Source organism: Herpailurus yagouaroundi, unplaced genomic scaffold (assembly GCF_014898765.1).
Source record: "Herpailurus yagouaroundi ecotype Mexico unplaced genomic scaffold, PumYag 139, whole genome shotgun sequence".
Classification (NCBI taxonomy): domain Eukaryota; kingdom Metazoa; phylum Chordata; class Mammalia; order Carnivora; family Felidae; genus Herpailurus; species Herpailurus yagouaroundi.
Genome location: NW_024412394.1, coordinates 66,112,408 through 66,124,517, shown reverse-complemented (window position 1 = coordinate 66,124,517; position 12,110 = coordinate 66,112,408). Strand labels below are relative to the sequence as shown.

Below are 12,110 nucleotides of genomic sequence, written 5' to 3'. Positions count from 1 at the left end.
AGTTAGCTACCAGATTTGGAATCAAGCAGTAGGAGAAAAATCTAAGACCAATAGACAGAAATTACTTGTAAATAGAACATTATGAAGTTGCTCCTTGATAAGGAACCAGGATTCTATCATTTATTTCCAAGGCACTAACTACTTACTAACGTGTAGAGCTATAAGTATCTGACTGGAAGGAAAATATAATTTATAAAAGCTGTTTTGCTGGTATTATTTACAGAGCAAATTAAAAGGTGACTTGTTATATTGGATAAGAGCATAAGTTTTAGAATTGAAATGCCTGGATTCCAATCCACTTACTAGCTGTGTGACCTAGGACAAGTCCTGTAACCTATGTGTGCTGCAGGTTTTCTATTTGCAAAAGAAAAATAATAACAGTAGCTTTGAAAAATTTGAAAATGAAGTAAGAATTAAATGAAATAATATAAGAGGAGTGCTTTTTTTTGTTTTTAGGAGTTCATTTTTCTTTTAAGAGCTAGCAAATGGGGGAGGGGTAGAGAGGGAGGGAGACAGAATCCCAAACAGGCTACGTGCTGTCAGCACAGAGCCCGATGTGGGGCTCGAACTCAGTAACTGAAGTCATGACCTCAGCCGAAATCAAGAGTCAAATGCTTAACTGACTGAGCCACCCACGCTCCCTGAAGAGTGCTTTTGTTAGTGCCTCCCCCACGCAAGCCTCAAGGTAAGTGTTCATGGATGTTTTTATAATTTACCTGTGAAAGCCATAATTTTTTTTCTCTTCAATTCTAGGTTTTACTTGTATATGGATTGGCATTCATGGTTATCCTTCCAGTTGTTGTGGTAAGTGCTAGCTCTTTTTATTAACTTTTTTTTTGGAAAGGGAATTGGTGGGGTGCTTTGGAGCCTCCTATAATTTGTATTAGAATATAATCCATTGATCCTTGAATTTTAAGAATCTTCTATTCATCTATACTTTAAAGGTTTTCTAAAGGTGATATCATTTAAGTATGTGAAAGTATATCTCCTCCCATACAAAAGTTACATATAAGTGAAATAATACAGGTATATGTAGAGTTTGAAATGTTTTCCTTTACCGTCTTCCTCAACTTCATTTCTTTGTTAGAGATAATCACTGCTAAGTTTGGTGTTCTCCCTTTCAGATATTTTTCTATGGATTATGTTTACGTACACACTTTTTAAAAAATGTGGTCTTTCTATCATTCTGTGACTTCTTTTGCTTCCTATGTTGGAGATACACCTCATTTTTAAAAACAGCTGCATAATATGTCAATATGGAAATACCATAAAGTTTATGATTTTACTGTTACTTTTGTGACTGGTGGTTTTCTTTCTGATCTTACAGTTCCTGAGTCCCATAGTGAGACTAATAATTAACCTGTCTTGCCTTCTTCATAGGTTTATTATGTGAGGATCCAGCTGTATGGAGTCATGTGAATGAAAGTAGTATATCGACTGTAAAATTGTCCTCCACTTATCAAATATTTATTGAATCCATACTGCGTGTCAGGAACCAGCTTGTTGCTTTTATAGTGATGGGTTGTTTCGTTTCTGTTTTGTGTTCAGTTTCTAGCTGAAACTGAAATGGTTTAATCATACATATGTAGTGAGGTGGGTTGGTGTTTAGGTGTTGGGCAGTATAAATACTTGCTAAATAATTTGAAATAAGTAACAAAGGCATTTGTTCTAAAGCTCAGGTATTGTTACTGGTTTTATGAATGCTTAGGAAATTTGACTGTAACATATTCTGCATTAGACTTAATATTTATTGTGGTTTTGATGCTTTATTTATTGTTTAATTTTATTTGTGTTTTAGGGCTCTTGGTGGTATCGCTCAATACGCTATAGTGGAGACCAGATTCTAATACGCACAACACAGATTTATACATACTTTGTTTATAAAACCCGAAATATGGATATGAAACGTGAGTAAATTTAAGTATCTGTGATAGTAGATTATTTTCTGAGTCATTTATTTGGAGTTGATACATACTCCACTGGAAACCTTTTATTTCACAGTTTTATACTCAGTTCATATAACTAAAGCTGGAGGAAAGTGGCTGGTACCCTTTATCACATGTATTTCTATTATTTCCGTTTACTCAGCTATATATGTTTTTTACCCTACAAATTTTATGGTAAAGCTTCATGTGGGTTAACTTTGTAATATTGCTAGCTAATATTTCTTGAGTATTTGTTGTATGCCTGGCGTTACTATGGATTATGTAGATATTAACTCATTTATTTATTTTTTTTTTTTTAATTTATTTTTTTTTTTCAACGTTTATTTATTTTTGGGACAGAGAGAGACAGAGCATGAATGGGGGAGGGGCAGAGAGAGAGGGAGACACAGAATCAGAAACAGGCTCCAGGCTCTGAGCCATCAGCCCAGAGCCCGACGCGGGGCTTGAACTCACGGACCGCGAGATCGTGACCTGGCTGAAGTCGGACGCTTAACCGACTGCACCACCCAGGCACCCCAACTCATTTAATCTTTACTGTTTTTAAGCACATTTGATAGATGGGGAAACTGAGCTTAAGGAAATATTAAGTGGTAGAGTCAGGATCGAACTCAAGCAGTCTGGTTCCCAAGCCTTAAATCGGTACATTACACTGTATTAATCTCAGTAAAATAAGTCAGGTCTTGGGCATGCTGAAAGAAAACTGTCAGGATATTTCATTCCCAGAGTCTTATTTCAGAATTTCTTTTTAGCAAAAAAAAAGTTCCATTTAAGATGCTTTCTTTGATTCCATAAAGCTAACACTGTAAATTTTATCCTTGGAGTATGTAGTGTTTATTGCCTTTCAGAATCTCTGCTCTGCAGAAATCATAGACCTGTCATAGACAAGCCCTGCTTCTCTTCTTCTGGGAAAAAAAAGAGATGATACACGTTTTAAAGTTTTAAATTGTGTCTCACTGGAGAATACATTTTTGTTCCAAAACCTAAATGGACTTGTCTGTACTTTGGATTTGCCAATTTAACTAATTTTTTTGGTAATGAGAAAGAGACTCCTCAGGGTCATGTGACTGTGTGAACAGATTTTTTATTTCTGAGAAGTGAGCAGATCTTTTATTTCTGAGGAATGAGTGAGTTACTCTCCCTTATGCACACATGTCATTCTTCCTTATGTTGGATTGAAATATTAATATGGAAACTTAGCCCCTTATGAAAATGTTTCATGTTTATAATGTCTTTTAACGTGTTTTTTGCATCAGTGAACTTGATTTCTGTTTTATTCCTGAGTGTGGTACTTAGCCTTATACAGTACTATCAGAAAAGCATTTTTTAGCTGGTGGGCTTGGTTATATATCCTTGGTTACTTTAGTGTTGGTATCATTTACATAGTTGTCTCAGGAATAGTTGTTTTCATGAAAACATTTGATAGAGGTAGCTTACACATATTACTGTGCTTACTGTGTGTCAGGCACATTGGGAGAAACTGAGACCCATAGAAAGGTGAAGAATATTGTCCTACATCATTTAGTTAGGAAGTGAAAACTCCAGGGTCTGTGCCCTTAAGCTCTACATTGTCCTGCTTTTAGTGAGCACATGGTATGTATTTTCTGCTGGAAGGTGAGATTGATGACTATAGGTGACTATAGTGCCGGTCATTAAAAAGCTTGAACAGGGACGCCTGGGTGATTCACAGTTGGTTAAGGCTCTGACTCTTGATTTCAGCTGAGGTCGTGATCTCATGGTTCCTGAGTTCGAGCCCTGCACTGGGCTCTGTGCTGACAGTGTGGAGCTTGTTTGGGATTTTCTCTCTCTCCCTCTCTCTCTGCTCCTCTCTTGTTCTCAAAATAAGTAAATTTTAAAAAAATTATTTAAAAAAATAAGGAGCTTGTATAGACTAACAAGTAATGCTCATAGTGTATGTAGCTGCAAATCATGTGTATTTCAAAGAACATGTCCCGCAAACCCTTCAGGGTTCCATGATAAAAATTTCTGTAAATTATAGAGTATTTCAGTTTACTTAAGGTTCTGAGAAGTCATCAAGCGAAGAAACCTAAAACTCTTTTACCTCATTGTTTCTCAGCCTTGTTTAACCATAGAGCCCCCTTTGTTCACATAATAGTTATTAACATAGTATGGGATACTTAATAGTTACTCTGTAGAAAGTTTCTGTGGAACACGTGCTTAAATCTAGAAACAGATGGTATTTGAAGTGATTTTAATGCATCCGGTTTCTTTGGGGTCCTTAATGTATGTTTATATTCACTTGTGATAAGTAATACTGTCCACTTTTTAAAAAGTGAAATGTTTCTTTTTTGTTGGAGAAATGAATACTTAGTATTGGAGTTCAGATGATTTTTAGCTTTTTGCGCAATTGGAAAACTGCCTCACTCTACATTAATAAAGTATCCTAGGAGAGGAAATTAATAGATGAGCAAGTTTATTTGTTTACCTTTATATTTCTTTTGTTTTCTTAGGTCTTATCATGGTTTTGGCTGGAGCCTCTGAATTTGATCCTCAGTATAACAAAGATGCCACAAGCAGACCAACAGATAATATTCTAATACCTCAGGTTAGACCTGTGTCCTAAATTCCTTGATATAATAAGCATTTAGGTATTAAAGTTAATGCTTTTCAGTATATAGATATTTTTAATAATTATTTTATTTACTCTAGCTAATCAGAGAAATTGGCAGCATTAATTTAAAGAAGAATGAGCCTCCACTTACCTGCCCATATAGCCTGAAAGCCAGAGTTCTTTTACTGTCTCATCTTGCTAGAATGAAAATTCCTGAGACCCTTGAAGAAGGTATTTATGATTCTAATATCTGCACGGTTTTAATGGTGCAAAAGCAACGGATTTAATTAGACTTCATGGTGCAATGTTTTTGTTGCTGTTCTTTTTTGCTCAATCAAATAATTGCTCAAGGATCTTTTAAAAAGAAATCTTTAGGGGCGCCTGGGTGGTGCAGTCAGTTAAGCGTCCGACTTCAGCCAGGTCACGATCTCGCGGTCCGTGAGTTCGAGCCCCGCGTCGGGCTCTGGGCTGATGGCTCAGAGCCTGGAGCCTGTTTCCGATTCTGTGTCTCCTTCTCTCTCTGCCCCTCCCCCGTTCATGCTCTGTCTCTCTCTGTCCCAAAAATAAATAAACGTTGAAAAAAAAAAATTTAAAAAGAAATCTTTATGCTACATAATTACTTCACAGATATTTTGAAGGTCTAAGTCCGATATTTTGGCAAATGTTAAAATTTAGTATTTCAGGGTGAGAGAATACTCTGAAAAATGTTTAGTCAGTTGCAGATTATACAAAAATTCCTAGTGACTTTTTAAAAAAGATTTTATAAGCTTTTGGGGGGAAGAAAAAATGGATTTCATAATCAATACCTCAGTCAGCTCCACAACTACCACCACCACTTCCAGCTGTGGTTGCTGATAAAGTGTTTAATCTTTATTTAAAGGTTCCTAAGTATTTGCAGCCACCTATCTATTTAAAAGAGAAGCAGTGGGGCACTTGGGTGACTCAGTCGGTTAAGCATCCAACTTTGGCTCAGGTCATGATCTTGTGGTTCATGAGTTCAAGCCCCGTGTCAGGCTCTGTGCTGACAGCTCAGAGTCTAGAGCCTACTTTAGATTCTGTGTCTCCCTCTGTCTCTGACCCTTCCCCGCTCTTGCTCTCTCTCTCTCTCTCTCTCTCTCTCTCTCTCTCTCAGGGAGTGAATAAACATAAACATAAACAAAATAAATAAATAAAAGTAGTGGATTGGGACAGTGGTGTTTCCAGGAATACCATGAATTTGTCATTTTTTTTTTTTACTTGCATGATTTCATTTGAAGTTTTCAAAGAAAGTTATTATCCTTCGGGAATAAATGTTCTTTCTGAATGAAGCTCCTCCTCTGCCATTTTAAAGCCAATAATATAATCAAATGCCTTTGAAAACAAGGGCAATTGATGATCATTGGTTGATGATAAGATAGGATACTTAAGATGGAATGAAGGATCTCTATTTAGGCATTGTTATTGGAGTTGCAAGTTAACTGGTAATTCTAATGTTCTGTACAGATACAAAACCATCTCCCTTTTTACCAGTTATCTAAGAAACAGGGAACAAATATTTTTTTAGGTTGAGTACCAACCCCATGGATGATCTTAACAGTTAACTATTAGGTGCAGTAAAAATGACTCTGTCTCGTTCCTTTTCCTTCCCCTCTTTATCATCCCCTCTCTTCTTTCTGCATGGAATTGACATTCACTATCAATTTTAGTCTTTGGACTTATTCATAGTTACAGAAACTTAGGTATACAAGAAGAAAATTTTTAAGGTTCTTAAATATAGTAAGATTAGAATTAAGTTTAAGACTATTTCTTCCAAACAAGGGAGTTAACTTACAAAGCACAACACTTGTAACATTAAAAATTTGAAACATCATATCTGAGCTAGAATTTTCTGACTGATTTTTGACAGTGCTGCTTAGGAGAAACTTCAGCCTGCAAAATTCTTATTAGGTCGTGTGAAATATTTGTGGGACAACTTAAATTTAGTATTAGTCTTGGACTGTAGATGATAAAGATGTTATAATTGTAAAAGTAGAATGATTCGTTTCAGGTTTTCTCTTGTTTTGCAGATCAGCAGTTTATGTTGAAAAAATGCCCTGCCCTACTTCAAGAAATGGTTAATGTAATCTGCCAACTAATAATAATGGCCCGAAGTCGTGAAGGTGAGGTGGAAATGTAATTAATTATGTTGTACTTTTTCTTGCAAGCATATGCAGATTACACTTCATAGTTCTAAGATTTATGAGTACCTACAGTAATTCTGCCCGTAGGTTGAGTCAGCTTTCCCACTTTTGTTCATGGTTTTTCTTACTTCTTTCCTATATTTTCCGTTATGTAAAGTCTTTATCACAACTCATGTTTTTGAATTTATTGTTTTATTGTTTGTTGTCACTTATTGTTTGCAAATATTTAATATACCTCTTCTTTCCTTTGAATATTTTTAGAGTTAGGTTATTCTGTATTTTAACAGTGAGTTTGAAATAATTCTTTTAAGTGACGTAACGATGATTTATCTGATATGTAGTGTTTTTCACATGAAGGGAAAAAAAGAGTGAGGAGGAAGAAAAAGAATGAGGGAGTTTGTGGTCAGTAATGGAAAGGGAGACTCTTAGGAAAGGAGATGATGGTTGTGGTTTGTTGTTATGGCTGATGTCAGTTCTTGGCATGGTGTCAGTATTTGATACTGATAATTTGCTATTTGTGGAAGTGATGCAAAGAATTTTTCTGTTAAATCAGTGCTTCTTGCTGGATAATGATTATTGCATTTGAACAAATTTGTGTATTTTTGGTATCTTATAACTTTTAAAGGAAAGTCAACACTATGATCTTAAAATATGAGGTGTTAAGGATAGTCGCATGAATCATGTTATTGTGATGAATTATATACTCCTGAACGTATAAAAAGTCCAGCCTTGTTTTTTCTTTTCCTCCTGTTCTTTCTAAGAAAGGGAGTTTCGTGCTCCAACTTTGGCATCCCTAGAAAACTGCATGAAGCTTTCCCAGATGGCTGTGCAAGGCCTTCAGCAGTTTAAGTCTCCCCTTCTGCAGCTGCCTCACATTGAAGAGGACAATCTTAGAAGGGTTTCTAATCATAAAAAGGTAATTCTTTGCCACTTTAAAATCTGTTTTGCCCATTTGTTATGTTACTTAAATAACGAGAAAAGTGTTCTAAAAGTTTTTATTACGAATTTTTTAGGTTTAGAATATCTTAAACACTCTAAAACTATCCCTCAAGTAGTTCTGTTAACAATTTCTTGATTAGGTAGGTGTTTTATAATCTTTTACCTACTGTAAGTTATTTTACTACTTTGGGGTCCAATATATTTTAGCAATTAGCACTTTATTCCTTATATTATGTTACCAGAAATAAATATACAAGTAGAAGTGCAGTGTATGCTTTCTAGTCATTAATACCTGGCTTAAAGGTTGGGCAATGGTTTATCGGTTGAATAGGAACAAAAAAATTAAGTTTTCAAAAAATAAGTAGATCAAATAAAGATGCTTCTTATTTAGAAAATGCAGTCTGTAGTAAAGATCCAACAATGAATCTTAAGATGTAGCAAAAATATGTATAAATGAAAAAACTTGGAAATACAAGAAAAAAACTAAAATTATAATTCTGATAGGAGATTTTAAATATTGCTTTGTATACACTAGACACAATGGGCAGAAGACAGACATTGGATTTGATGGTATTTTTTTTTTCTAATTTTTTTTAATGTTTATTAGTTTTGAGAGAGAGAAAGACAGAGACCAAGCAAGAAAGGGGCAGAGAGAGAGGGAGGCACAGAATTGGAAGCAGGCTCCAGGCTCTGAGCTGTCAGCACAGAGCCCAATGCGGGGCTCGAACTCACAGACCGTGAGATCATGACCTGAGCCGTAGTCGGCTGCCCAACAGACTGAGCCACCCAGGTGCCCCTGGATTTGATAATATATTAAGGTAGAACTAATGTATATTAGAAATTTGCATTTGAGTTTTCTGTCCTTTCAGGTAATTGTATTGCAATTATAAATTTGTTCACTTAAAACAAAAAATTTTTTTAATCTTTATTTTTGAGAGAGAGAGAGACAGACAGAGCATGAGCAGGGGAGGGACAGAGAGTGAGGGAGACACAGAATCTGAAGCAGGCTTCAGGCTCTAAGCTGTCAGCACAGAGCCCGACAAAGGGCTCGAGGTCACGGACCACAAGATCATGACCTGAGCCAAAGTTGGACACTTAACCGACTGAGCCATGCAGGCGCCCTGATTTGTTCACATTTCTAATCGAAAACTTTGTAATAGAAAAGTGGACATTCCACACACCTCATGATCTAATCCCTGTCTGCAAAAGTAAAAATTAACTAGCACCAAATGGCTGGAAATTAACACTCTGCTAAGTATCCCTTTAGCCCAGATGGATATTAGTGCAGTAACAGCTATATTTAGAGAACAACAAAAATGAGAAAATTGCATAGTAAAACCATAAGGATGCAGCTGCACTTGGAGATAAATTCATACTCTTAAAGGTTTTTATCATTAAAATTGAAAATATGGGTCAGCAAACTGAGCATAGAAGATGACAGTCATTCTTGCTTGGGTCAAGAGTCTATGAATGTTACTGTCTTTTCCTCCTAACTTTATTTTTTCTAAAATTAAAAAATTACTCTGTTTTAACTTTGTAATAAAAAAAATTCTTAATTTGAATTTCCTTGGATAAAAGGCCATGAAATGCTATAAAGTTGTATTGTTTGCTTTGAAATGTGTATGTAGATCTTCCTCAGCTTATAGTGGGGTTACATCCTCATAAAGCCATCGATTGTAAGTTGAAAATATCCTAAGTCAAAAATGCATTGAATACATCTAACCTACCAAATACAGTAGCTTAGCCTAGCCTACCTTAAACGTGCTCAGAACACTTACATTAACCTACACTTGGGCAAAATCATCTAACACAAAGCCTGTTTTATAGTAAAGTGTTGAGTATCTATCTCATATAATTTATTGAATACTGAACATGAAAAACAGAGTGGTTCTAAGTGTATGGATTGTTGACTCTTGTGAGCACGTGCTGACTGGGAGCTATTGCTCACTGCTGCTGCCCAGCATCATGATGATATTGTATTAAATATCACTAGTCCTAGACAAGATCAAAACTCAGGAGTATGGTTTCTACTGAATGCATATTGCTTTGGCAGCATTGTAAAGTTTAAAAGCTTTAAGTAGAACCATTGTAAGTTGGGGACCCTGTGTAATCTTAACATTTTTTTAAAAGTTGTTGGATTTTGTTTTAGTAAACATGCTAATTTTCCTTTTGTGAAAAATTCTATGACTTTAGGATTTATTTTCTTTCTTCTTCTCTCTTTTAAAATTCAGTACAAAATTAAGACTATCCAGGATTTGGTGAGTTTAAAAGAATCAGATCGTCACAATCTACTGCACTTCCTTGAAGATGAAAAATATGAGGAGGTTATGGCTGTCCTTGGGAGTTTCCCATATGTGACTATGGACATAAAATCACAGGGTAAGTGTGAGAACATTTTTGTGGGACCAAAAATACAAGGATGTGTTAGGGGTGGTTTCTGTCTGTAAGGGGCTTATAGTCTAGTTGAGGAAAGAGGATATAAACATAGGATTAATACCAAGGAATCATAAAGCAAGTGTGAAATGAATGACACGGACGTTGTGTCATTCATGCATTCAACAACTATTGAGTGCCACTCATTTATCTGGGTGTTCGGGAAGCAGTGGTGAGTTAGACAAAGCCTCTACCTTTCTAAGTTTGCATTCTAATGGAATTGAAAAGAGATAAATGACTCAAAGATTGGGGTGTTTGAGAAAGTAAGGTAAAACTGCAGTCTGGTTTCAAATCAGCTGGAGTGTAGGATACATGTAGGGACTGCTTTGGTGAAGAGTTCGGATTTCCTTGTGGGTTTGTGAGTCTTCAAACACTTAAAAACAGTAAAAGTTTCATTTAGGACCAATTTAAATCAGAAACTATGCAAGTAAAAAAAGAAAATAGAAACTATTCAAGTAAAATCCAATTTGGGACTTAAGAGATAACTCTGATAATAATCAAGAGCTATAAAAAGTACATTCTGCTTAGAAAAATGAATGTCAGATTTTCTTGTTAGAAGTAAGGTAAGAATATTCAACCTCATTGGGAAACTTCATGATGTATGTCATTCCATAGCCTCTTGTATAGACAATTTACTGTATTTTCACAGTGCTGTCCCAATGTGTAATATGAGTAATATAGTTAAGGGAGGGAGAGGAGAAGCAGTTTAGAAGCAGGAAAGGGGCATCTGCATTATCTAGTGCTGGAGATGGTGGATCTCTCTCCCACATTGCCTAGAGGCTGTGTAGAATCACCTGTAGGCTTTTTCTTCACCGTAAAGCATCAAATGGCCGGTGGATACAGTTATAGCTATTAACTCGTGTGCAGTGCTCATGCACATACAACTGTGCGGTGTTGATGAATGTGTAGCCCAGATTTGATAATGGAAAGATAATGGAGACTTCCAGATTGAAGAAAGGATATTGTATCCTTCTTGGTGCCTAGCTGTTGCACCTCACAGCCAGTAATTGAAGAGAGATAGTGATAGTTTGTTGGAGGCCATTCTTTTCCAACTGGTAGTGTGTTAATGTAGGCCACAACATAGTATGCTAATCTACATCTATGTAAAATAAACATAACAAGCTCAGAAAAATCTATAGGCGGAAATACATAGTGAAGAAAACTCTTACAGATAAAACTTGTAGGTGAAATGAATTATTTACATATTTGAATAAGATCTGTTTGATGTTGTAGTAATTTATTTTAACATTTATTTTAATGTTACTAATTTTAATGGTAAGCTTATCTTACTAGCTTTAGCTTTTGGCAATATGTGTGGCAAGTGTAGAGTTGTTTTTTGTTTTTTTTTTGGCAAATGTGGTTTTAAAAAATTAAACAATTGCAAAAACATTGTGAAAACTTTTAAAGGTGTTTTTTAATATAAACAAATCTTGGAAGTTTTTGCCTTAAAAAAATAAATTTAATGTGACTTGGAATACTAGTCCTAATTATCTTATTTCTGACTGGCAGGCTGGCATTGATGATATAGTTAAAGTCTTGTGAATACGAGGTTTGCATAGTTTAAGAGAGTAACAGAACCCTTTTTTATATCGGTATGAAAGAAAGGTGTGGTATAGCAGTGCTCACATTATACTTTGTTTTAAAACACCTGGGTTTGAAACTTGGCAGTGCAAATATGGCCATTATGTGACCTCAGGCATTTAATTTTACATTAGTTTTGAACATCAGTTTTTTCTTTTTTTTTTTTTTTTAATTATCTTTTTTTATTTTAGAGTGAGTGTGAGTTGGGGCGAGGGCAGAGAGAGAGAGAGAGAGAGAGGGAGAGGGGCAGGGTCCACCCTCCAGCACAGAGCCCATCGCAGGGCTCAATCCCATGACCCTGGGATCATGACCTGAGCCGAAATCAAGAGTGGGGTACTCAGTTGACTGAGCCACCCAGGTGCCTCCTCAGTTTCTTCTTTAAAATGGAAATAATAATAATGCTTCATAGGACTATTTTATTTTTTAAATTTTAACTTATTTTATTTTATTTTATTTTATTTTATTTTATTTTATTTTATTTTA

The 12,110-nt window shown here is 35.6% G+C and overlaps 1 protein-coding gene across 1 annotated transcript in view; it reads left to right on the top strand.

The window, feature by feature from the left end:
• The window catches only part of SEC63 (SEC63 protein translocation regulator), a 75,468-nt gene that overhangs the window by 32,640 nt on the left and 30,718 nt on the right, over nucleotides 1-12,110 (top strand). Inside the window, exons 7-13 of the mRNA XM_040474315.1 lie at nucleotides 754-804; nucleotides 1,799-1,907; nucleotides 4,415-4,509; nucleotides 4,614-4,746; nucleotides 6,561-6,653; nucleotides 7,436-7,590; nucleotides 9,845-9,992. Coding sequence (XP_040330249.1) covers nucleotides 754-804; nucleotides 1,799-1,907; nucleotides 4,415-4,509; nucleotides 4,614-4,746; nucleotides 6,561-6,653; nucleotides 7,436-7,590; nucleotides 9,845-9,992 — 784 coding nt within the window. The remainder of the gene's footprint in view (nucleotides 1-753; nucleotides 805-1,798; nucleotides 1,908-4,414; nucleotides 4,510-4,613; nucleotides 4,747-6,560; nucleotides 6,654-7,435; nucleotides 7,591-9,844; nucleotides 9,993-12,110) is intronic.